General features: G+C 39.5%; 3 protein-coding genes across 4 annotated transcripts; 2 read left to right on the plus strand and 1 right to left on the minus strand.

Annotated features, from left to right (window-relative positions):
• The first annotated feature begins 362 nt into the window (after positions 1-362).
• Positions 363-3,215, plus strand: LOC103466310 (charged multivesicular body protein 4b-like). Its single transcript, XM_008411806.3, has 5 exons — positions 363-667; positions 1,474-1,570; positions 2,226-2,346; positions 2,768-2,894; positions 3,002-3,215. Exons 1-5 carry the CDS (start codon positions 616-618, stop codon positions 3,136-3,138), a joined length of 534 nt encoding a protein of 177 aa, XP_008410028.1. The 5' UTR covers positions 363-615; the 3' UTR covers positions 3,139-3,215.
• A 1,041-nt stretch (positions 3,216-4,256) lies between these two features.
• Positions 4,257-15,878, plus strand: cdk10 (cyclin dependent kinase 10). 2 transcript variants are annotated; one of them, XM_008411805.3, is made up of 15 exons: positions 4,257-4,439; positions 6,997-7,220; positions 7,975-8,261; positions 8,542-8,614; positions 8,700-8,771; positions 8,916-9,018; positions 9,287-9,368; positions 10,267-10,334; positions 11,273-11,325; positions 11,657-11,726; positions 13,745-13,804; positions 13,983-14,106; positions 14,748-14,887; positions 14,979-15,031; positions 15,113-15,878. In XM_008411805.3, the coding sequence occupies exons 3-15, from the start codon at positions 8,172-8,174 to the stop codon at positions 15,214-15,216; spliced, it is 1,092 nt and encodes a 363-aa protein (XP_008410027.1). In that variant the 5' UTR covers positions 4,257-4,439; positions 6,997-7,220; positions 7,975-8,171; the 3' UTR covers positions 15,217-15,878. The 2 variants fall into 2 exon arrangements, with proteins under 2 accessions (XP_008410027.1, XP_081464062.1); XM_081607936.1 differs by having other exon boundaries at positions 6,997-7,216.
• A 54-nt stretch (positions 15,879-15,932) lies between these two features.
• On the minus strand, positions 15,933-25,533 carry vps4a (vacuolar protein sorting 4 homolog A). The gene is made up of 11 exons (XM_008411802.3): positions 25,318-25,533; positions 23,922-24,033; positions 23,695-23,839; positions 22,525-22,586; positions 22,023-22,142; positions 21,746-21,902; positions 21,513-21,661; positions 21,284-21,365; positions 19,679-19,898; positions 19,388-19,528; positions 15,933-18,264 (listed from the first exon to the last, which is right to left on the minus strand). The coding sequence occupies exons 1-11, from the start codon at positions 25,336-25,338 to the stop codon at positions 18,163-18,165; spliced, it is 1,311 nt and encodes a 436-aa protein (XP_008410024.1). The 5' UTR covers positions 25,339-25,533; the 3' UTR covers positions 15,933-18,162.
• Between the last annotated feature and the right edge of the window lie 302 nt (positions 25,534-25,835).

A 25,835-nucleotide genomic window follows, 5' to 3' on the forward strand; every position in this document is an offset into this window, starting at 1 on the left:
TTAAAATGAGAACAAAACGTATTTTTGGCATAGCATATGTCAAAGAATATGGGGTTAAAAATGATTAAACACTGAACACTGTAATAAAAGTTTAAAATTGTAATTAAACCCCTAAATAAATAATTATGATCAATGTAAAAGAAAAAGAAAAACATAAAAACGGATTTGTGGCGTAATGTCAACACTGATGAAAACAAGGAAAACAAAAACTAAGAAAAATAGCATCGGTCTTGCTTTTTAGAATATATTTAGCAAAGTCCTCCACGTTAAGTAGTTAAATGCTTGATCAAACTATTTTAATCTCAATCGTCTGATTTCTGAGGATTCGCCTGTTGCTAGCTGCGCCGTTTTAATGTTTTCTTTTAAACTCTGAGGCGTGGAAGAAACTTCTACAGCGGCCACGAACCGAGCCTGCGGTCTCCCCATCTTCTCACTGACATTTACCATCTGAAGTGGAGGTTTGGTGCATCAGAAGTAATCACAGACAGTTTGAGTTCCTAATCTGCGTCGAAAAGCGTGGGAAAAGCATATCGCTGCCATCTTGGGTGAGGAAGAGAGCGGTTAGCATCCAGGCAGAGGGACGTTGCTGGAACAGAAATCTAATCTGAAACAAACATGGACCTCGATCTCTTGTGTGCCAAGAAACACTGTGGACCAAATAGAAGAGGTGAGAAAGTATTTTTCACAAAATTCATCGACTGTAAAACTTGCCAACATGAATTCAAAAGACGTTTATAATAGCGTATTATAAAATGATAAATTTAAAACAATCATTGAAAAGAGTTGGCTAGCTAGAATCCAGCTAATAAGCTAGCTAGCTAAGGAAGTGCGACCTTTATAAACCGAACTTTAAAAGCTTAATTTAATATAAGTTGAATAATGAAGTAAATATTTGAATAGGGACGATGTTTAATTTTACACTTTTAATAAATAGAGGTAAGTTTCGGTGTTAATAACTTAAGAGTGTTGAAAATATGTTGAAAATAAAGTCGACATTATGATAATGGCTTGAGCGTTTCCTTGGAAACTGTTTGTATTCAAATGTTATGGCGTAAAAAATATTATAATTTATGCATTTTGACAGTTTCATTGTGGTAGACAAATAATTGTTCTGAAATTGTATTCATGACGTAGCTACATTTTATACATTCACAAAAAGTGGAAACAATTATGTTCAAATTCAAAAATACTTTATTAATTACAAAGGCGAAATTAAATGTTGTATAGCTCATTAATTCAGATTCTTCAGAGTTATTGAAAATGTTCATGGCCGTTGGCAGGAAAGATATCACGACCAATATGTTCTCAGAGAAACCTCTGACTGAAGATATTCTGTTTTCTCAAGGAAACTTTAAAAGTTTGAATGATACAAGATTGGGAAAAAAAATTGTAAATCTTTCAAAAGTCAGATCAGTTTCTGTATTATTCACCCATTTATTTATTTATTTATTTATCTATTTGTTGTCTTACCAGCTGCTCTGCATGCTCTGAGAAGGAAGCGGTGGTATGAGAAACATCAGCGGTATGTTGACCATGCTGTTCAGGCCACAAGAGCCGCTTCCAAAAACAAGTAAGAAGAAAAATATCATCAATAATCTATGCAGTGGTTGAATTAAGTCAGAATAAATTCAAGGAACTTAAGTTTTTAACATGGACAATGTGTTTATCTGCACATTGTCCATGTACAAATGTGCTTGAAACCATGTTGAGAGTGTCTATTTTCAAAAAATATATTCTTGTCATTCTTCGGTGTTGAATGTTAATTTAATCTCGACATAGACAAACTTGATTGTCATTCAGTTGTACATTTAAAACGTACAGATTGAGCGAAATGTTGTTGCAAGGCTTCAGTGATAATAAAATAAATAGTAAAAAAAAGTCTTAATAAACAGAAACAATAATCTCACTTTTAAAAAATACACCACCGATTCTTACATCCCATTGTTTTTTTTGTTTTGTTTTTTTTAAATCTTGGAATAAGCAAAACTCAATTCAGTCCAATTCAAAAACAATTATTGCTTACAACGCGAAATTAAACGGAGTTTGTGGAAGCACACCCCAGAAACTCTACATAGATATAAACATGTAAGATGTATGATTTTTTTACTGTTTCTTTAAAACAGTTAAAAAAAAAATTTTTTACTGTTGCTGTGTTTTTTTTCCGTTTTGATGAATACGGTTATTGGAACCTGACAACATGACTTGGACTGTAACATTTTTTGCAGGGAAATGACTGAAGTGAACAACATGATAAAGGGCATCAAACTGGAAGATGATATGTCCGAGGTGTCGGGCAATCTCTACAAGTCCGAAAACCAGGAGGTGGAGCAGGTCGAATTTGTTGAGGTATTTTAGGATGGCTTGTAGTTTTTTGGAAATTCGAGCAGTTGGAAGGGATTTTTCCAGATTGTGGCATCTCTTGCGATGTGTGTTTGTTTATGCTGAAGAGTGTTTTGTGAGTTACTCTGTGAAAAAATTTTTACAGTACAGTTTAAAAGTCCCTGATTTCTTTATATGTGCTTTCAGCGACTCTGATGTTTGTGTCGGAGTCATGTCCCGTCATGTTCTCTAGATGAGATTATAAGTTTTCTTTTGGATTTCAGCTGCTTTTTCCACTCCATTCAGTCATGTACCTGCACTACGCGCAGTGCGACAACTTGGACTAAGTATAAGTGAAAAGCAGGAAAAGTCAAAAACTCTATTGATTCACTTCAGATAGTCGATTTCCTGGGGTCCTTGAATGAAAATGTGTGTTTTCCCTCTTCAGGATGAGCTGCTGGCAGAGCTGGAGAGACTTAAAAAAACTCTGGATGAGAGTCTCTTGGAGGCCAGCAGAAAAGAGGACAAAGTCTATCCTTCTCCAGTGTTGTCCTCGGCTTCACCTTCTCATCCTGGTACAAAAAATATGTGTCCATTTTTTTTTTTTTTTTTTTTAAGTCAACAATGTTCCCTTGTGATAAAACTTGAATTCGCACGTTGTCGCTATTTTGTTTTACCAAAGGCACTATGGAAGAAGATGAGTCAGAAAGCGAGGTTGAGGATGGGGTTCAAGACGGGGCTGAAGACAAGGATGACGAAGACGATGACGACGAAGAGGACTTGGAGTACCTTCGCCGTTGGGCGAGTGAATCCTTGTAATCCCAACATCAGGCTCAAGTCACCGGCTGTTAAAACTAGGAGGAAAGCACAGGACAGAATAAACAAGCATCTGTTCATGCTGTTCTTCATGAGCCTTTTATCTTTCCCTGAATGTTTGACCAATTCTGGCCTCTTAGGTGAAGTGATTTCAAATCCTTGATCTGATGTTTTTAGACGTATTTTAGCTTTTTAATGCGCCATAATCCCGGCAACTACTTGTAAATTCTGCGCTGATGGAACTGGATGCATTAGTTGCTGCATTGTAAACTTGTAAAGTTGATTCTCGTGTTCAGTGTTAATGCTCATCCGTTTTTGTCGGCTTTCTGACTCAAGAGTCGTTGTTTCAGGTATTTTGTCAAGAAATAAAAGCCATGACTTGACGGCCATTAGAGTTTATTGCATAAGAACACATTTCCAAATGAGGAAAATCAAATCTTTAATTAATATGTTTGCAGCGATGGACTGGCGACCTGTCCAGGGTGTAAGCTGCCTCTCGCCCACTGACCGCTGGAGATTAGTGCAGGGGGGGAAAAGGATAAATATGTTTAATCTAAAAATGATGCAAATGACGGTTGGACTTAATTTTCTATTGATTATTGTACTAATATAAATTATTTTACCAATTAAAATTGAGATTAAAAATAGAATTTTTCATAGAATATATGTAATTTGTGGAAATATTCAATACCAAAAAAATCTCTGCAAGTACTTTCTGCTAATACTGCTTCTGTCTATATTTTCATTAGTATTAGCAACAAAAAGAAAGGTAATACAATAATAGAGCATACTAATGTGGATTATTATGATTTAAATTCAGTCGGATTTTAATGCTCGTTTTCTGACATGGGTTCAAGTTGAGGTCAAGTAAAACGCTGAATTTGCTAAATTGAAATAATTACAGTCTAAGAGAGGTAATGTGACGACTTATGTAGCTGACGGTGATATAAAATCACAATATTCATCATTCAAAAGTATGATTTATTTAAGGTTCGACGGAGAGACATCACTGTATTCACAGCTTTCCTGCATTCCTGGAAACACGGTGGTGGTTTTGTGTTCACTTCCTAAACGAGATCTGCCCTTTAAATCCAGGATCTCTTAACATTTCCTTAAGCGACTGCGCAGGATTAGTCCCTCACTCAGACTGAGGCACTCGGGGAGGTCGGCATGAATGCGAGCTGCGACTCTTCCTTCCTGTAGACCAGGCAGCATGTGAACGTCATGCGTGTGGACATGTATGCACTTTTTAACAGCTGACTGAAGCCCAATGGGGTCTGGAGCGAGTCAGAGACAAGATTCAGGTGAGCAAATGTATATACGTACATGTTACATAGGCTGGAGATGCATTACACGGCAAAAGAGAAAATTAAGAGAATAATTGGTTTAAAAGCCATTTGTGTTTGTTAGTGTTAAAGGTTTGTTTTCAACTTTAGCGTAGATGTCCCACAACGATGCAGAAGATATTTTTATTATAAAAACACAACTTTAAAATGCCAATAAATTGGCGACTACTGTTAATCTGAACCAAGGAGATGGCAAAAATTCAAAATTACTCTGTTGTATTGCTCTGTTAAAGCATTGGTTTTTGTACGAAAGCAGTTTGTGGTGTATATTTTAACTTCAAAATCCACACAACGTTTATATCGTTCAGGATGCGTTGGGACTCTTTCTTGTAATCGATGAGCAAGTCTCCACCAGGTACTTCTCGTATAATGAAAGCCGAACAGTCTCGATGCCATCTGGAATCTCGAACAATCCAATTTAGCCGGGGCTGCAGAACCCTGACCACAGGTCTTAGCGTAAACACGCACCGATGGAGACGCGTACGTCAGCGGGGACAGTTTAGATCACCTCTAGCTGCACTTTGGGCTCAGGCTATTGACGGTCAACAGTCTGGTTTTATAGCAAGTAGCAGGACGTAACAGAGGAGGTTTAGGCATCTGGTGAAGAGAGAAACCATTAATCAGGTTGAAATGAGTCCCAAACAGCAGCGGTCCCCGTCAGAATGACGTCAATGTAAATTCAGAATCGGCTTAAAAGCAAAACGTAAAAACTTTTTTATTATTGTGCGTTGATGGTAAAATAACAACAAAGACGTTTATACAGCTAAGGAGAATGCCAAAAATTGATTTATCTTTCATTTTAAGTTGATTTAAATAAGTAAAAACTAAACATGCCTTCACTTAACTGGTCAGTGCCAAAGATCACTGGTTTCAAAACATTTTTAGTGGCTTTTTATAAACTTCCAGACAGAAAATACATCTGTCTGAAACGGCTGTATTTTTGTCTGGAAGACAAAATATGGATCATTATTTAAAGATCTGAACATCAGTTTAGATCTTTAAACGATTCATTTCAGCTTTTAATCAATTTTCAACTTTCTTGCTGTTGATTTGAGGTACATTTCAAGGATTCAAAGAAATTTACCTTTCTTTGAATCCTTTGAATGTACCTGATTCCATTGTGTATTTCAAACACAATGGAATGAAATGCCACACTGGAATCGGTGTATTTCATACACTGATTCCATTTGTAATAAGACGGACTCCCAGCTTAATGCAGCCACCACCATGCTTTACTTTTAATAACGTACTCTTACGGCTCTTTTCTATTAGTGCCTGCTGGTCTCTGGATAAACTGTCAGGGGAAAGTTTTACGCAGCCATTTGATTTTAGTTTTTATTATTATTATTTATTAGATAATAATCACAATCTGCTAAAAAGAAAAGTAGCTCCAGTCAACGTTGTCTAGATTCCTGAGGTTATTTGGTTATTTAATCTGACAGTTTTTATACCAGTCAGTCAGTTCAAACACTGATATTTATTTATGTTCCACTAATGGAATGGGATTTTCTTAAAATATATAAGATATTTTTCTCCCTTTAAAGTGTTTGCAGATTTATTTTTTGATACCCGAGTAACAACAAAATGCTGTGATTATTTTGTTCATTCGGGGAAAAGCTTTCCAAACCAACCTGCTCTTATGTGAAAATCTAATTTCCCCCTAAATCCAGTAACTCGTCGAGCCACCTTTGAAATCAGTGACTGCAATCCAGCGATCCAAATAACTCGTACCGATCCTCTTACATCACTGTGGAGGATTTTTGTCCCGCTCTTCTCTGTAAAAGTGTTTCCAGGTGGTTGCAACTTGCTGGGTGTTCGAACAGAAAAATAATCTCACACACACATCAAAACCAGATATAAGTCTTAAATATTAATGGGCAGTGCTTAAAAGCTAAATCCGTGCCTGGACTCTGACCAATTGAATTCTGTCAAGAAGAGCGGTAAAACACGCCAGAGGCTTGTTGAATGCTTCACAGACCATAGACTGGCAATAAGAAGGTTATGAGTTTGAGTTCAGCTTCACCCCCTACATCTCAATGTCCTGAAATGAATTTGCAGCACTTAAAATAAAATGAGAAATGTTGGACCTCCACATTTCTGGTTAGCCCTCAGGCAAAATGCCCAAATATCTGGAGGTGACAGTCGTCTGTTTTATATGGAAGTTCAGACACTGTGGGAATGTCACGCTACGTCCCAGACGCAAACGGAATAAAATAGAATAAAAACAAAAGAATTTGAAACTGGTAAGAAGACATTGTCGATTTCCTGAAAAGCCTCTCAACATGGAAGAAGCCATTACTCCAGAAGCAACACAAGAAAGCCGAAATATGGAATACAAATGGATTTAATGTCCTGTGGTCTAATGAAAGTGTCTGACTGTAATGACCATCCTAGTAAATATACTGGAATCCCAATTAATCTCACAAATCACTCTTGAGATAATTTTTGTCATTTTTACCTGGTGAGTCTGGTTATTAATGTGGTGTTTATAAATCTTAACTTTTGTCCTGTTAAGTTTCAGAAAACCACGTCTCATCACAGCCCAACACTGAGACCGATTCGTCCAACACTTCCTGCCACGCGCCTGTCATCATCGTCACGGCTCCGTCACGAGACGACATCTTTGCCGTGCCGTCCAAAGTCACTATAGCTGATGCTGTGAAAGAGCGGCGGCCTGGCTCTACGCCTTTCGTAGTAGGGAGGAAAATCACAACCAGACAGTAATACATCATGATGCAAGTACTACTTAAAAGATATTTGTTTGCAATGAAAGTGAATCCTCCTGGCATAGAGCAAAGACATGTTGTGGAGAAAGGAAAGAAAATTATTTTCTAAACCATAAATGCACAGAAATATGGAGATAAGGGATGGACTGAGCAAGAAATTTACTTTTAAATGGGTCAGTTTCCCTTTGTGTATGTATGTAGATATATACACTAGAGAGTGATGCATATATATTAGGTGATAAATTTATTACATTAAATAAACAAATTTTTATAAAATACTTCAATTTTTGAAAAAGTATTAAATGACTTGATGAAGAGCAAATGGGAAAGTAATCTATCTTGCATGATTATGAGCTTTAGCACAGGAAATAAATACTGAAACCATTGTAAATAAATTTCACACAGAACGTCCGTAAGGTTAAATAATAATTGTTTTCATCATTTAAGAGTTATTTAACATCACTAATAATCATTTATTATTAAGTAATAATTATTTTTTTTATTTTCATTTGTTAAATGAACATGAACAAAATATCTATTTGTTGGATCATGGAACTTTTGACCTGTTTGTTATAAAGTAATTTAACAACTACGAGCTGCAGCTAAAGCAATGTATTCCAAACAAAGACGTCTACAAACAGTGTGCAAATATACCACTACATATGTAACTGATATAGAAAAATAATTACGTAGAATATTTTTCATATGTCTACAACTGCCTCGGTTTTGTACGGTTTAAATAAATGATTTGTTTTCTTTCTAATTAGTTTCCCTGCAGATATATATTTTTAATTCCCAAACTGACACTCATGGAAAGGATTTAAATGGCTGCAAACTCCGTGAAAGCTTTTTGTTGTCCTCCGTGTGGACACAAAACAAACTACAACGGCGCCATGCTTGTTGGAAGTCCTACCTGACGTCTCTCTTCTCATCTGAGCTGCAAAACCTTTTAAAAATTCAGAGAATGGACGCCGTCGGCGAGGATGAACCGGACTCGATAAAGCTGAAGTCCATTAAAGACAAGAAAACCTTCACAGTGCCCCAGAATGACAGGGTGAGTGGATGAATTCTGGAAACAATGCCGAACCTCGTTCTCGACTTGGCTAATTTTAGTGAAACTATGTATGTTTGACGGAATGGATCGTATAAGACATAATTGACAGTATTTTATACATCTACGTAGCATATGGTAATTATCGGCATATGCTGCAACGTGTTAAAACAGTCACATAGGGGGAAAAAAAAGAAAAATATACTTGGGAAAAATCCAGTTCTTCAGAGCTACCCAGTATTTTCCAAGTATGTTTTTCAGTATTTATTTTTAATTCCTTTAGTTTGGAAGCTGCCGAAGTGTCAGGGAGTTTGAGAAACTCAACCGAATAGGAGAAGGAACATACGGCATTGTGTGTAAGTTTGGCCAGCACATTAAACCGACTCAGATCGACTATATCCGACTCGTCGACGAACTGAACGGTTTCTCTCCTTCCTTCAGACCGAGCCCGTGACACCAAGTCGGATGAGATAGTAGCTTTGAAGAAGGTCCGCATGGACAACGAGAAGGATGGTGAGGACATTTTACTGCTACAAATCTAATTCAGGACATGTCTGCAACTATTCAAGGGGTGCAATGAATGAAAAGTTCACCCTCGATCATTATAAGTTGTACTAATACTACGAAGTTCTTAAAGTATTTAGTTGTTTCTGTCAGGGATTCCCATCAGCAGCCTGAGAGAGATAACACTGCTGCTGAGGTTGAGACATCCAAACATCGTGGAGCTGAAAGAGGTGGTGGTGGGCAGCCATCTGGAGAGGTACTAACCCACTAAAACTTGTTTTTATACTTAGATACAGAGCCAACAGCAATCTACTTAAAACACTCCTTTGTATAACTAAATTATTTAAATGAAATGGCCTCATACAGTGGTGGAATTAGCCAGATGCTGTTTTGTATGCAAGACAAATAGGTTCTAAAATCATTCAAACCTAATGTGTGTGAAAATATAAGACTGACTTGATAAATAAAACAAGAAAGGAAAAAAGTATGTGCAGAAAAACCAAGTACAAGTTTCTTTCTTCCAGTTTGTTTCTGGTGATGAGTTACTGTGAACAGGACCTGGCCAGTCTGCTGGAAAACATGCAGACGCCATTCTCTGAAGCTCAGGTAAAACTCTGTTACTTCTTATTGTTTTTTTTTTCTTCTTTATTTTAATTATTTCAACAATCACACATTTACTTTGCTGCTTTTGTTATTAAGCATTCGTTTCAAACATGTTTACACCAGAAGTGCTTAGCAACTATTTACATCTACTTAAACAACATTTTGAAAAACTGGGTACGAGTTCGTACTGAAAAGTTTCTGTGTTTCTCCTTCTGGTTCACCAGACAAATACAGTTTCACACCTCTAAATACTTAAATGTTTATATTAAAACGGAAGGTGATGTTTTTATAGTAATATAGTTTTTGTTGTATTTTATCTGATATTAATCTGATAGGAAATTAATAATTTTTTTGTTGTTGTGTTTAGTGGTTTATATATCATTAAGTCCAAACAAACCAGGCTGGGTAGACCAGGGGGAGTGGTGGATGGCTCACTTGATTGTGGAGATTACTCCATTCAGATTAGGATTTAACTGCCGGGGTTGTAAATCTGCTCCATGACTACCATCACTCTCGCCGCTCATGCATGTGGTCCTTTGTTGCTGTGAAATGTGTAACGCGTTGTGGAAACATTCATTGCATCCTTGGAATTTCAGTGATTTAATTTTTTCAAATTCCACACTGAAAATGACAGCTGCAAAATCCATCAAATGTCAGTATCTGTGTGTGCAAAACGGCAATGAGCACATCAGCGGTTTCCTTTAGCGCCTGAGACGCTGACGCTCATGGAGGAGGGCGTCTGGAAAATGACAGATGGCTGTTAAAAGTTAAATATGTTCATGAAGTCTTTCAGCCTTTTGAAGACGATCAGAAAATATCCAAAAATGAAACTACTTAGAAGAATAAAGTCAACATGTGCATTTCCCATCTGTTGTTTGAAGATATTTCCTCTCTCCTCCAGGTGAAGTGCATCGTCCTTCAGCTGCTCAGAGGCTTGGAGTATCTCCATCACAGCTTCATCATACACAGGTGAGTCGTCCGGAGGATTCACACAGCCTGAAGCTTTCCAAAATGTGTCTATTTGAGCAACTCAAATTAGTTCACAATTGAGAGGTGGAAGGAAATTAATATATGTTCAATTTGTTTTTTTTCCCAAATAAGAAGAGATTTCTATTTGGTTTCCTTTACTCTGATCAGAGAAGCAGCTAACAATGGAGGAGCTGCAGAGATCCACAGGTTAACTTTTAGTGGTTCGTTCCTCAATTCTGACCTTTTTATGGACGGGTGACGAGGAAAAAAAACGTAAGGCTAGAAGAAATCCTCCTCTGCTGTCTGCTCAAAGCCGGTTTGGGTTGCATTTTGAGGCAAAAACTCAATTTTCTGGCTTGCAAGCAAAATGCTAATGCTGTGGATCACCCTGAATACAACAAACCCATGTTGAAGTATGGTGATGGCAGCATAGATAGTTTCTCTAATGGTGCGTTCACACCAAACGTGCTATGCGACATAGCACGCCAAGTATAAGGGTAAGACTTATCTTTTAAAGGGTCCATATGCTTATTTTTCTATTATACTTTTTTAGATTATCAACATACAAGCATGAACAAAATATCTGTCTGAAGATATATAAATGTTTCAGAGCCAGTGAGCTGCTAACGTTTTGTTGAGGTAGCTTAAGCTGTGAACTCTGACCCTGACATGTAGCAGGCGATGAGTTCAGCCTGAGTCGCACTAATGATCTAACGAGGTTCAAATAGATCCACCCACGTAATGCCAAAAACTCTCGCTTTCAGCTCAACATAGCAGGCTAAGCCGTTAATCTCTAAGAGCGAAGACGTGAAGCTGTGTGCAAACAGTGAGGTTTAAAAAAAAAAAACAAAAAAAAAAAAACGTAAGGACCGAAGATGTGCCGCAGCAAACGAAGCTGAGAGCAGTGGCCTCATTAATCTGCTCTATCTCGTTATCAGGGACCTGAAGGTGTCTAATCTGCTGATGACCGACAAAGGCTGCGTTAAGATCGGTGAGTCCATACGGTAACATTACCACCAACACCGCTGCAGCAGCTTCTCTGGTTAATCCATGCCTCCCTAATTGCAGGATTGACCTAAATTAAAGTTCAGATTTGATGAATATCATCTCCAGTGCGAAATTGTTACTTCAAGAACGTATATATTTATTTCACGGCTTGTGATGCCTTATTTTTTATCGGCTTTTGTGTTTCCTTGTTTTCTCTCTCTGCATATTTAATGAGTTTCTAGGATTTTTTTTTTGTTCCCTATTGGCAAATTTAGAAGTAAACTTTCTGCAGCTCTGGTTGTTCATCCGTCCTTCTCTTTTTCTCTTCGGCTCAGCTGACTTTGGATTGGCCAGGATGTACGGGATCCCCCAGCCGCCAATGACCCCCAGAGTGGTCACACTGTGGTGAGTGTCTCCGGACGCTGCAACACCTCCATCTATAAATCCAGAACATCTGCAGAAACGGCAACAAGTTGCCCTCTTACTTCCAGACGTTTCACTTGAGGCTGTCTAATGGCGCGCTCACACCAAAATGCGTTGCGCACGTCAAAAAAAAGCGTCTGACGCTTCAAGTTCGATGTGTTTGCACTTTGAACACAGACGGCTGACATTTTGCTCCACACCTAGCATTTTGCGCATCTGGTTTACATTCAAAGTCTACATGGAGGCGCATCAAACGCATTGGCTCAAGCCGTTGTTGTTCATTGGACGCTCTTCATGCTTGAAACGGTTCGGCTAGACGCTCGAAACGCACCACAGTGGCCTTTGTCGCGCCTCCACATAGACTCTGGATGTAAACCAGATGTGCCTCACGCTCAAAACGCTTTAGGTGTGAATGCACCATAAAATTCATGGAGTTGTCATGTATGTTCTCCTCATATTAAGTAATGATGGAAACAAATCTGAATGAGCCAGGTTAAGTCTTTTTTTGTTTTTGTCCAGAACTCTCAGAAATTACTCTGAAATCCGGAATTTGACAAAGACAAAATTAAGGTTTAAAGAACATCAGATTAACTGGTGACCGGTCGGGGTTGGAGATAAAAGGAGCATCCAGGCTTAGGCCCAAACTTACTGCGGGTACCTCGGCTGTTACATAACTGGCATTTGGATAAATGTTAGATTCCCAGGATTTGTTGTTTTTATTTAGCAGCAGCTCTAATACTTTGCTTGGAAAGCATCGCTCTTGTTCTGGCAGTAAAACACAACAAGGTCCAAAACAACCTGGTTCCTCTCGTTCACATGAGAGCTAAATCTGTAACATGGCTGCACGTTTGTTTGGACGCTAAGCCGCTCGTCTGATCACTGAATGGGATTTATTTAGACGGCTGTGATTGCCTGGAGCTTCCTGCGACTGTTTCCAAAAATAATAAAGGTCGTCCATGTTGTTTCGCATCAGGTGCGCAAACTTCAGTTTATTTTACCGATATTTAATTTGATTGAAATCAACACAAAGGTTTTCTTTCTTTGTAAAGCAAGAAGAAAACAATAAGTTTTTTTGTATTTTTTTTTTTACAAAAATCTGAAAAGTGTGGTGCGCAATTGTGTTCAACCTCTCCTGACTCAATAATTTACCACATTTTGCTCCAATTATGCAAATATTTTAGAGCATCTTTTAACATCGAGAAACAGCAATTTTTAGCCATTTTACTTTGGAAAGCAGCTTAAGGTGGACTTTGACTAAGCCATGTTGACATATGGATATTCTTTGATCTAAACTGTTCCATTGTAGCTCTGGCTGGATGTTTAGGCTTGTTGTTGTGCTGTAGTGCAGTCTCTGCATTTTTAAACGGGCGTTCTCTCTGCATTGATCTCTGCCAACTCTGACCGGCTTCCCTGTCCCTCCTGAAGAGAATCGTGGTGCTTTCACTTCCCATGGTGTTTTCAGGTGAATGTGAAGTGTTACTTTATTTACTGTTTTTCCATGTTGACCAAAAAGGGTTTGTGGAGAGCAGCCTGTCAAACAGATTCTTTCACATGGGAAGCAGCTCCTCCAGAGGAACTACGGGCCTTTTAGTCATATCATCCTCTTCACATTCTCACACGAGGGAATGAACAGATTTTTGAACTTTCGGGTACATCTTCCCCACCCTATTTCTTACTCATCATTTTCCTTCCACTCAACTTTCCATTAATATGCATGGTTATGGTTGTCTGTGAAGAGCCAGCTTCTTGAGTAACTCTGCCTCCTTGTTGAAGATGATGCCTAAAAGTGACGGCGGTGAATAATCGGGTCTCCTTCTGTTTGATCCCTGTTGATCTGTGTTGTTGCGCCGTAGAAATTCCCTCCCCCCCAACCCCACCCCCCTGTGTTGCAGTGCTTGCGCTGCCTCAGTGGAAACTCTTCCCCGTTAATCCTCTGCAGTAATCCAGCTTCATTATCTCATTGAGGTCTGCAGTCCAACAGTGTCCTCTCCTTCACGCAGGTACCGCGCTCCAGAGCTCCTCCTGGGGACGAAGACTCAAACTACAGCTCTGGACATGTGGTGAGAAATCCCAGCGGGTCTCCTCGAGTTTGCAAGTTTGGTTTTCTAAGGAGTAGGAAAGGTGTTCTCATGCTTTGCTGAGGTTTTTATGTGAAACGTCGGTACTCGAGTTGTAGAGACGCCAGCTGCTCTGACGTCACTGTAAAAGATGAAGCAGGACGTGACGTTTCCTTCGCAGGGCAGTGGGCTGTATCCTGGCCGAGCTGCTGGCCCACAAACCTCTGCTGCCCGGAACCTCAGAGATCCAGCAGGTGGACCTGATCGTGCAGCTGCTGGGGACGCCCAACGAGAACATCTGGCCGGTGAGACTCCAGAGATGAACGGTGCAGGGGAAAAAAAATCAGCCTCTAGTAAAAGTGCAGCCGACTCATTCTGAAGCAAAAAGCCTTAATGAGTCTTAAATTTATGTATCTGAAATTGGGCCTTAAAATGTCTTTTTGTCTTTAAAGTTGGCCTTTCATATGTTAGTCTCAGGTCTTGCATTTTGTCTTGACAGGACTATTTAATCTCGTAGTCTGACTTTTCTGTCAGGCAAAAAAACAGACGTCGCTCTCGGACATCTTTGAGTTCAGTGACTCGATATGGTGTCGTTTTAACTTCGTTGAATTCCTGTTATAAATGTGACACATTTTTATATCCAGCTGTTCTGTCACATTCAAAGCGCTTTCACTTTACCAGCCATAATCAGGCACAACTTACCTGCATGTGTGTAACTGTGAACGTTTTGAGTGTGAAAGTACATTTCAGGGCCATTGTAGACGGAGAAAAAAAAAAAAAGATAAACCTCAACCAAAAAGCTCAGAAAAAACTTGTAAATTTCTGAAAATATGTCAGCGTTTGAGTGCAAACGTGTATTTGTTGCTCTAAAATCTGTGGAAGTTGCCATTTCTCTCAGGCTTCGTTTCTTGGCAGTATTTTTATAAAGACGGCGTGTTTGTTGTAGGGCTTCTCTCAGCTGCCGCTCATCGGTCAGTACAGCCTGAGGAAGCAGCCGTACAACAACCTGAAGAACAAGTTCACCTGGCTGTCTGATGCTGGACACAGACTGCTCAACTTGCTCTTCATGTACAACCCACAGCGCAGGTAGCACACATGGATTTGGTATTATTATTATTATTACTACTACAACACGGTGTGGTTGAGATTTAAGTGCGGTTCTGTTTTCCTGACCCAGAGCGACCGCCAAAGATTGTCTGGAGAGCTCCTACTTCAAAGAGAAACCTCTGCGTGAGTTTATTATTCAGCAGTTAACGAATGACCTCTGACCTCTGCTCTCTGCTAACCCCTGCGGAATGTCTTCTATTCCAGCCTGCGAGCCGGAGCTGATGCCGACGTTCCCGCACCATCGAAACAAGCGAGCCGTTGCTTCGGCGGAGAGCCAGCCGAAGAGGAGGAAGAGCAGCAAGGTCTGAGGAGGATCATTACTGCCCCCTGGTGGGGAGCTGCGGTGTCACACTGGAGGCGAAGTTCAGGGGGAGAAAATAAGACTGCCAACGATGCGTCACGCAGTTTTAAAGCCAACTTTGTTAGTGTTGACGTGATCAGAACAAAAAGAGCCGAAGTGGGCTAAATTATCAAGTGTACAACATAACAAGATAGCTCTGTTTTGTTGCGCTTTCTTCACTTTTACCTGCTTCCTAAACACAAACGGGTACATTTTGGGACATTCTTCAGTGTTTAGATCCAATATTTTTAAATTCTTAATTCACATTAAATTAGAACCTGGTTAAAGTGTTTCATGGTAATTAAAGAAAATATTTAAAGACGTCTTTTTATTGTTTGTATAAAGGCCTTTGTTTTTCTTCGTTGGTGAATTCTGCCTCTATAATTAACAGTAGTGCTTTGATAGGCACAGTGTAAATTTATGATTAAAGTTTTACAGGTTGAAAAACCGCCGAGCAGTAATGACTGGACTAATACTAACCTTCTGGGTTGTGTCCTTTTGTGTTGCATGTTTCAGTAAAAATGTCAGTGTGAATGGTCTCTGCTTCTTTAAATAATTAGATCTTTGTTTTACCTAAACATACCTTTTATAAATACTATGTAAATTAAAAACATTTACAAAAACACTCAACCAGTCCTGAATGTTTTGTTTTTTTTTGTGTGTAAACAATACCTCAACACCGGCTTCATTTGAAATGTCAGTTTTTATTAACTCCGGTTAAATTAGTTGTAATGGTTACACAGCCAGCAGCAGGTTATTTTTTTTGTTAACTAAGCTCCCACTGAACCAGAAGGTACCTGGACAAACACAGAGCTGTACTACTGTAGCGCTGAGTTATCAATTCACGAGTCTCATGGCTCAGTCAGAACCCACAGAGCCTGGAGTCCTGATGTCAGTCGATGAAGACGTCCAGCTGCACTCCTAGCAACCAAAAGGACTGAAAACAAAACTAGACGACAGCATCTCAAAGGAAAATTAGTGTGGATTTCTCTCCCAAAAAGCAAAAAAAACAAAACAATCAGGCCTTTCAAAGGTGCTAAATCAGAAAGAAAGGTAATACTTCAAGTGTAAACATACTGTTTCTCTACCGAGGCGACGAATCATCATAAATAAGGTTAACACAACATGTGCAGGGGAATCTCAGAGATGTGCCGGACTGGACGGGGTCTCCTTCATGGGTGTTGACAAGGTTTTAAGAGTCAAGTGATGGTTTTGGTTCAGCTGTAATGAGATGCAGTTTTAAAAATTTTAAAACATTGGCATTTGTTGCCCCCAAGCAGTAACTACAATACCTAATGACTGCTTCGGATTATTTACAAATGAAAGATTTCTCTTTTCTAGTCTTTAAATTTTAATTGTCAAAATTAGATTAATTTTGCTTTTGATCTCAAAATGCCTCAATTATTCAGAAAAATCCGAATTTTTCACTTTTCCTCCATTGATCTGCAGGTCAAATCCTGAAACTTTCTTGCTTAACGCGTAAAGTAAAAACTTCATCAGATGATAATTTTATGCCTAAATTCCGGAAAATCCTTCTTTTCCTGTTGGATTCAAAGTAGAGCTGCATGATATTTCAAATCGTCTTCGCAATATTGGCAATCGCACCTGTTGGAAGCAATCACTGGTGGGATTTTATCTTTAAAGTCTCTGGCTTTCGTTTTGTGTTTATCCATATTTAATTAGTTAATGGGTAGACTCTCATTCTTCTGTTTATTGTCAGAAACCTATAATAAAACTAACACAGAGTGACGAGTCTGTGTGTGTAAAAGGTAAAGGAAGAAAAATGGAAGATTTGGGTTCAAAAGTAATTTTGTATTTTATGGAATTTGTGAAACGCTCATTCAAAACTACGACCTCCATCAACTCTGCTGTATAATCTTTAAGGCGGAAAATGTGCCACCAGAAATCCCTATTGGCCAGAAAAAGTCTGATCGGTGCGTCTTTTAATTCAGATAAACTGAAGAATTGGGACATTTTGCAGGCAAAACGCCAACATTTCAAAGTGATTTTCCTTTCTTCCTGGTATAAAGTCAAATGAGAATAAAAATAAATAAAAAAATGTATCTAAAAAAAAAAAATTCAATCTGCAGAAAAATTATTTTAATTATGATTATTCCATCGATAAAGCTAAAACGAATGAACAGTTTTTTGTTTTTTTTAATTTAGCGTTCAAATATTTTGATTTGTTACAACGTGACAAAACGAGACCAGAAAATCTTTAAATTTTTCACCCCAGGATTAGGAACAATAAAAACTAGAGGTGTTTTTCTCCCAGTCAGGCACATCTCTTCAGTCAGATTGCTACTGGCCTGCAGCTGCAGGCCCGAGCCAGACGCGCTTCGACATTAAATAAGCAAACAACCGGCTCCTGACATTTAAACAGAAACATTAAGACACGCACGTTTAACAATAAAAACACTGAGATGCATTCACACGCTTGCATGCCTGGTGGAAATTATAAACTTCTGCTTCACCTTCAGTCATCAGGGTCCTTCATGTGGATCCAAAGCAAAGTGCACGACGGCAACAAAACGTACAGTCCTTCAGTCGTAGAGCGGGTCGGCTCGGGGCGAAGGGGGGCGGACTTGGAGCGTTTCCCAGCGTAAAATGAAGCCGAGTTCATGTAGTGAGGATTCTGCAGGGTTACATCATCAGAAATGAGGGCGAGAGACATGAGACCTACTGTCCAACTACCAAAAAACAAGAAACCACACAGATTTGTCTAATGTGGCATTTGGAAAACGTCCTTCGGATGTTCTGTAATCGCGGCCTGATTTGACAGACGTCAGACCAGGAGGATGTCGACCAGTCTGAGAGATGGAAGCCTACGCAGCGGTGAGGAGGAGGAAGAGGAGGACGACGAAGAGGAGTGGCGTCACTGGGGGCAGGTCTGAGCCTCCGGGGTCGGCATCCCTCAACCCTCCATCCCAAAGTCCTCTGTGAACTTCTTCACCTTCATCAGGTCCTCGGTGTTGACTGTGGGACGCGTGGTGGACAGAGAGCGTAACATGTCTGACTGTAGAGGAGGAAGAAGAAGAAGATGATGATGATGATTCACTGCCACTTCATACTCCAAAATCTCACCTTGGTGATTTATCTGTATCAAGAGTCAGCATGTTTCGCCCCAACTCACCTGGAGCCACAGCAAAATGTTTTATAATTAAAGCTACCAAAATGAAACTAAAATTATTTCTGTTTTCAGATTTTAGGACAAAATGATTCCCCTAGTGGAAAAGAACCTCTTCTGTGAAAACAGAAAATGAAGAAAGAAAGGCAAAATAGTTTAAAGTTAGTTACTTTTAAAAGTCTGTTGTAGGTTTTTTTTTTATTTTTTATAAGGACTTTGCAAAAAAACTTACAGAAAAAAAATACTGAAACAACCATTTCTTCTTGATTCCATAACAAAAAACGTTTCGTTTTTGGTGACAGATTCAATGGGGCTTTTTCTTAAGTAAATTGAAACATCTGTAAAAATGTATTTTTTATTTCAGTAATTTAATACAGAAAACTCATCATTAGATCATTACTTAACGTCACTCCATGTCTAAAGTATCTTACAAAGTTAATTTATTTCTTTTAGTAAACTCGTGTCTGAGTTTTAATTTACTGATAATTGTTTATAACCAAGTGGTTGCTAAATTATTAGCAACCCTGCCTATTCATTTTAAAATCTATTGTAATTTTTTAAAGTGCATCAGTTTTTAAAAACCCTTATTTATCAATTTGAAGTGATTTTCACTTCAAATTGAAGTGTTGTGGATTCCATAACAACAGGAATCCAGGCTTATTTTTGCCACCATGCGATAGAAGAATGATGTAAAGAGTGGCGTCTTGGGTCATCCCGTCTCCATGACAACCACCAGCAGGGACCCGTTTTCTGTTCAAAAGGGTCCAAGTTTTCTCAGGATTTCTTTATGTTTTAACATGTAGGGCTTTTGTTTAAAACCATAAAGGCTCAAGATAAAAGAGGAGACAATAATCCAGATTACTTGTCTAAATCTAAATAGAAACGGTTCAGAAATCAACCAGATATAAATATAGTACAGAAAGCTTGTGAGTTGAGCTAAAACAAAAGTAATCGATGATAAAAAGTTATTTACTTCAAGGTTTCAAACACATTTTTCGTCATCGTCTCTCACCATGCAAACTATGGGCTCCAGTAGCTTATCACTAGGCACATCCATCCAGGTCATCTCTATGGCTGCAGGATCTCCAGGGGAACACGGGGTCAAGAGGTCATCCACCATCACCTGGTTGTTGCTTCGGGACGGACCACGAACCTGCCGGGAAACAAGGAGAAAAAAAAACAAAACAGAGACTCCTTTTCAGAAATGAAAACCTTTCAACCTGAACTCTAGATTAGAAATCTGAAATATCAAACATGACATCCAGGAGGTCAGCGGTTCACGCCGCTTCTGAGCTTTTCGTACCTTTTTAAAGTGAGTAGCCGACTGGACCTTCCTGACCGGCTGCATGAGCGCGTCCCGAACGATGATGCTGATGTCGGCGCCCGAGTAGCCGTCCGTTTTGCGCGCAAGCTCGCGGAGGTCTGCGTCGCTCAGGCTGTGCGGCGTGTTGCCAAGGTGAAGTCGGAACATCTGGGCTCGGGCCGGCTCCTCCGGGAGAGGGATGTAGATCCTCTTCTCGAATCTGATCCCACAGAGAACAACTTTAACTGGACATTCAGCAGAGCTGGGAGGAAAAACTCTGGCTGCTGACGCTTAGAAATCAAACGACACACAACGATCAACCAAAGACTTTAATAGTCATATCCTTCAACTACTCCTGGTTATTTCACGTTTCATATCTTTTGCAGATATTATAAAATTCCTCTTAAAAGTTTAAGGAAAAAAAACAAAAAAAAAAACACTGGCCCACTAGCTCTGAGGATTCCCAATCTGACCCTCCTTCCAATCCTTATTCCAGAATTTCATCTAATATTAACTTTGTAGCCAACACCTCACACCTTGCTGTTATCACACTATAATGTTATAAAAACATGATGGTGACCCACAACCATTAGCATGACCTATATATGCTTTAGGTAACTATAAACTGCTCTGCAGACGATGAGATAAAAACTGTTTTTCTTCCTGTTTATATTCTTCAACTTATAATAAGCAGAAAGTTTTTCTTTGAAAGAAGATTGCAGACTGTTTTGTTTTTTCAATGTTTCTCCTCATTACATTTCTGGGTTTTTTCACACTATAGAGCGAATGCCATCATTATTATTTTACCTAGTTTTAGCTTATGTGACCTTTACAGTTTAGCTTTGTAAACAGCATGAATTTCTAATCTTCCTTGGGTGGAATTTTTTATTCTTCTGCAGTTTTTCCATTTGCATTTTACAGGATTTTGCTTTATTCTACTGCTTCTGCCCATTTCTTACTTTTCTGCACGTCTTCTGCCGTTGACGTCAGATGCTTCTGCAATTATCGCTAAAAATATTCAGCTTTCAGCTGCACTTTCACAGGAAATGCTTTTTTTTCTAGTTGCCCACTGCACTTTATATTTGGAGATACCATTTTTAAACATCTAAAACTCGACCGTCATCACTTTATCATCTACATCCAGGTGTTGCAGTTAATGTGTAAACCTGAGGGTGAGCTCACTTTTTTATTTAGGATATTTTCCTTTAACAGGTTTTGTCTGTCAGTTGAACTATACAATAAATACATCACTTTACATGTCGAAAAAGCTTTAAAATGATCTATTACAGTTACAAATCCCAGGCATGTTAAACAGGCGTGTTCCCTTTAGAGGTACAACTTTTGTTATCTTAGATGCATTTACATCCCTGCATGTGTTTAAAGACGTACCGGTTCAGTTAATAGAAGTTATGCTTTCTTAACGTAGCTATAATTACATAGTTACATCTCGTTTTACTCGTACATTCAAACATGAAACTGTCTGGTTGTGTGATCCTGGTTAAAAAATATTTTCTTAATAGCCCAAATGGTTACAAATGTGACAAATCTGTAACAAGAAGCCCACCAGAAGCCAAGCTAACAGTTATGAAGTAATGATGTTCTGACCTTCTGCGAATGGCAGCGTCCAGCACCCAGGGGATGTTGGTGGCTCCAAGCACCAAAATACCATCGTTATTGTTGCCAACACCTAAAATAAGCAAACAGTTGTGGTTAACGTCTACACAGGCTCTGTTGCTGGGTGACTACATGTTATTATTGTAAGAGCTAGGATTAATGTTTAAACTAAACATTGAATAAATGTCAAGGGGTAATCTTTTCTGGCGTGGCTCCTGACCTTGCATCTGGACCAGAAACTCTGTCTTGATGCGTCGCGCCGCCTCGCTCTCGTTCTCGTTCCTGGAGCCGCACAGCGAGTCCACTTCGTCGATGAAGATGATCGAAGGTTTGTGCTGACGCGCCAGATCGAACAGGTTCTTCACCAGCCTGACGGAGACGGACAGAAACATTCAATCTGCAGCTGCTGCGGATCCGTCCGTGTCCGTAACGCTACGTCGACGCAAAACGTACTTCTCGCTCTCTCCCAGCCACTTGGACATGAGGTCAGAGGACGACACGGAGAAGAAGGTGGAGTTGTTGGCCTCGGTGGCCACGGCCTTGGCCAGGTAGGACTTCCCCGTCCCTGGAGGACCGAACAGAAGGATGCCTCTCCACGGAGTCCGCTTGCCTGAAAGAGAAGAGATGCTGCAGTGAAATAAAACTTTCAAACCAGGCTTGAGGGTTTTTTAACCCAATGAGACGTTACATCGGTTGCTACAGAAACAGCCGAATGTTGGGAAGATCAAACCTGTGAAGAGGTGAGGGAACTTGATGGGCAGGATAACGGCTTCCTTCAAAGCTTCTTTTGCTCCCTCCAGTCCAGCAACGTCGTTCCACCTTACGTTGGGCTTCTCCATCACGATGGCACCTGGAAAACACAGACAGACCTCAGACAGATGAGAAAACCGATGCACAGCTTGTTTGTGACGCTACAAAACAAATAACAAAAGTCTATCAGCATGAAGAAACTAACCGCAGAGAATTTTCTACATTTTAATTTTTTTTTTTTCCTGATAAATGGGGTAACGAAAGCAGAACTTGTCACAAACTAGCATCAGTGAAGCTGCATGAGAGTCTCTGGCAGCTCAGTCAGCAACTCCAATATTAAACATCAGTCATGATTTGGAAGATGAGCCACAAGATGCCATCGGGGTGATGTTGCTGCTTTATAAATACAGTCAGTAAATGCAGTCAGTCGCACAGTTTTTTTTTTCTATGACAGAGATAAAAGTCTCTGCCAGTCGACTGACCCATAAGTTGCTCCTGCAGTTTCTTCTTCTCTGGGTTTTCTCCCTCACTGTCGCTGTCGCTCCTTGAAAACAAACAGAAAAGTAAAATGACATCAAAGCCGCGTTAGTTGCAGCGCCTCGTCACCTCGCCTCAAAGCTTTCCACATCACAGCCACAAACTTCAACTAACTTCATTGTGATTTTCATGTGATAGACAAACACAAAGCTGTGCATTAAATACAAGAAATCGGTACAAACGGATAAAAATCTAAAATGTGTTGAGTGCATTTGTATTCAGCCTCCCTGGATCAGTATTTTGCAGAATCCCGTGTTTCGGGTTTGTTTCAAACGGCTTTCCGTACCCAGATTTCCCCCCATTTAAGTTTCGTCATGTTGGATGGAGAGTGTTTGTGAATATCGATTTTCAAGTCTTGCCACAGATTCTCAACTGAATTTTGGTCTGGGCTTTGACTAGGCCATTCTAGCAAATGAATAAGCATCCCACTGCAACACCGGCTTTATGTTTAGGGCCGTTGTTCTGCGAGAAACCAAAAATCCAACACAGTTTCAAACAGATTTTCTTCCAGGATCGACCGGTAATAAGCTCCAACTATTTTCTCACTAACAGGTTTCACAGAAGAAAAGCATCCCCCACAGCATAATGCTGCCACCAGCATGTTTTAACATGCGGATGGCAGTTTTTCAGAGCTCTGTGAGAAAGTCAAAACTTGTAACTTCTCCACATCTTCATCCCTGACCTGTCTGCTGAGTTTCTCTGCCTCCATGATGTCGTTTGTCTACCAATGCTCTCTAACAAACCTCTGAGGCCAGAAACAGAACAGCTGCATTCATAATGAGTGGATTACATTCAGATGTACTCTGCTTGCAAATTAGCCGACTTCTGCTGGAAACTGTTTTTCATTTCTAAAGGTGTTTCCTTGTAAGCGGAGGGGGGCAATAAAAAAAATAAAAAATGTACATAACATCTGTAAATTTAAAAACCATGCATCGTTTTCCTTTCACTTCCCAGGTTTAGGCTACTCTGTGTTGGCCTATTACATAAAATCCAAACACATTCCACTGAAGTTTTGTTGCAGGAATTTAAAAAAATCTGAAAAAGCTAAAGGGGTGTGAATACTTCAGCGAGGCACCGAGAACTCTGGGTGCTTTAAGAAGAGAGAGACAACGTACTTGTCATTGCTCTGTGCCTCCTTGACGGGCTTCTTTCCCTGCTTGTCTTTGTTCTTCAGATAGTCTTTGAGTTTCTCCGCTCTGTCCAGGTACTGCATACACTTGGCTCGTATGCTCTCCTTGGCCTTGTCGCTGTGGGCTTCATCTGGACACAGTGACCATCGCACGGCAACGTGAAGAACATGGGACCCGCAGAGGCAGGCGAATTGTTGGGACGCAATACTCACACTTGATGGCATGCAGGAAGTATTCCACAGCATGCTGGTACAATCGCAAAGCCTCCTCATAATTCTTCGCTTTGTCCTCCTCTGTGGCTTTGGTGACGAGATCAATCGCTTTCTGCAGCAGATTCAGAAATACAATTTCAGAGGATGAAAGTTCAAACTGTTACTGCCAGATCCCGCTAGAATCGCAGCCTGCTTCTCCAATTTAAAGTTTTGAAAGATTTCATATTATCCCCAATTTCCACTTTGGCTCTAATCCTTTTAATGACCTTGTTAACTTTTCACAAATTATGAGAAACTATCTTCCAGATCAAACCACAATCCCATTAGACCACGAGTATATGATGTGAGATGTCCAATTTGAGTCAGTCAAGACAGGAGTCCTGCATGTCTTACATATCTCCAGCTTCACTGCTGGGTGTTACATTCCCTGATGTTGCACATGTTGAAAAAGCTGCGCAAAGGGAATAAATATATTACAAACAGAGCACTTGTGTCATGACGACAAGAATTGGACGCTGTCCTCTTACAGCATCAAATGTCAAAGTAAGTCTAAAAAGACCTGAAGAAGGAGATTTGAGGTTAAAACTGTAACGGTGGGGCAAAAGGACCAGAAGGCAGCTAAATACAAACACAGCAGAGATTCTGAACTTGACTTCGGAGTTGTACATTAAGAGCATTGCATACTGTCACAAACATGTTTGTGACAAAAAGAAAGCAGCCAAGCTGACTCGTTAGATGTGAATCAAATATGCTCTCACAGGTTTCACTTCCAAGAGATGTTGGACATAATTTTACCAAAACAAACCCTGAAATTCTTGCTGTGCAAGATAAACCTCACGTATATTTACCATTAAAGTGAAATGTAATGTGAACTCATATTGTTCTGCTACAAGAAATTTACTTATATAACTTTTTTGTGGTTCCAGATTATTGACAAATGGATCAAAAATGTCAAAATATGTGATTTGTGGTCTGAGAGTTGAAGGAAAAAAGACAAAAAAAAAGCAAAACTGTTGAACAAAGTTTGTGACCTCTGAACCTTAAATGACAGAAACAATACATTTCATTTACTTTATATGATAAATAGTTTTGGGTAGCACCTGCAGCAATAAATATATACTTCAAATGATTATGGAAGGTGGGCAGCATAGACATAATCATGCATTTATGTCTATGGTGTGCAGTATTTAAGTCTTTTGTTTTGGTTTTGAATCAAGTAAAATCGACTACTAAAATCTAGAATTCATCCGGCGATCCTAAATAATTTTAGTAATAAGATATAAACCAATAAAAAGACCTGAAGAAAAACGTTCAGTGTTTTAATTGCGCAGAACCAGGCTGGTTTAAACTCAAAAGGTTAGCTCTGCTAGCGCTACTAGCTAACGTTGAGACGTACCTGTAGTGTTGACGTTGTCATTTCATCTCACTTTTCGGCTCCCCGGCCACAGTTTTATCTTCTTATCCCTCCACAAAGGTGAACGCTTAAAAAAATGTTTGTTTGTGACAGTATGTTTACGGTAAACCGGCCGTTAGTGACATGACAAGAACAGAGCAGCGGCTAAAGCGCTAGCAACAACAACACTGCAGCTTTAGACAAGCTGGTTGACACGAGAAAAGCTTCCGGTTCAAGTTTTCAAAGCGCTACAGATAAGCCTCCAAACGGAGGTAGTTTTTCTTAAAAGAAACATCTTTGGACATTTAGGTACATTTTGTTGAAAAAAAAAATACTAGCGCTAATCTACACATTAATACCAACGATAAAGATGTTGGTAATATGTGGGTAATTTGAAGGCAAGGAGTCATTAGATCCGGTTAATTAAAGCCAACTTGATAGCTGCCAAGGTCAGTTAAATTACTGGCACCTAGCGTCGAATCTCGGGTATTACACTCAACTTCAACTCTGATCAAAAATAC

The sequence above is a fragment of the Poecilia reticulata genome, chromosome 6 (assembly GCF_904066995.2).
Source record: "Poecilia reticulata chromosome 6, P_reticulata-male-v2, whole genome shotgun sequence".
NCBI lineage: Eukaryota > Metazoa > Chordata > Actinopteri > Cyprinodontiformes > Poeciliidae > Poecilia > Poecilia reticulata.

Bases quoted from the DNA above. Each gene is read 5' to 3' on its own strand.
- LOC103466310 (XM_008411806.3), top strand. From the start codon at position 616: ATGGACCTCGATCTCTTGTGTGCCAAGAAACACTGTGGACCAAATAGA. The intron at 668-1,473 runs GTGAGAAAGTAT...TTGTCTTACCAG, and splicing joins CTGTGGACCAAATAGAAGAG to CTGCTCTGCATGCTCTGAGA. The intron at 2,895-3,001 runs GTACAAAAAATA...GTTTTACCAAAG, and splicing joins GGCTTCACCTTCTCATCCTG to GCACTATGGAAGAAGATGAG.
- cdk10 (XM_008411805.3), top strand. From the start codon at position 8,172: ATGGACGCCGTCGGCGAGGATGAACCGGACTCGATAAAGCTGAAGTCC. The intron at 11,727-13,744 runs GTGAGTGTCTCC...TCCTTCACGCAG, and splicing joins CCCAGAGTGGTCACACTGTG to GTACCGCGCTCCAGAGCTCC. The intron at 15,032-15,112 runs GTGAGTTTATTA...CTTCTATTCCAG, and splicing joins CTTCAAAGAGAAACCTCTGC to CCTGCGAGCCGGAGCTGATG.
- vps4a (XM_008411802.3), bottom strand. From the start codon at position 25,338: ATGACAACGTCAACACTACAG. The intron at 22,143-22,524 runs GTCAGTCGACTG...TGTGTTTTCCAG, and splicing joins ACTGCAGGAGCAACTTATGG to GTGCCATCGTGATGGAGAAG. The intron at 19,529-19,678 runs GTACGAAAAGCT...GTTTCCCGGCAG, and splicing joins CGGCTACTCACTTTAAAAAG to GTTCGTGGTCCGTCCCGAAG.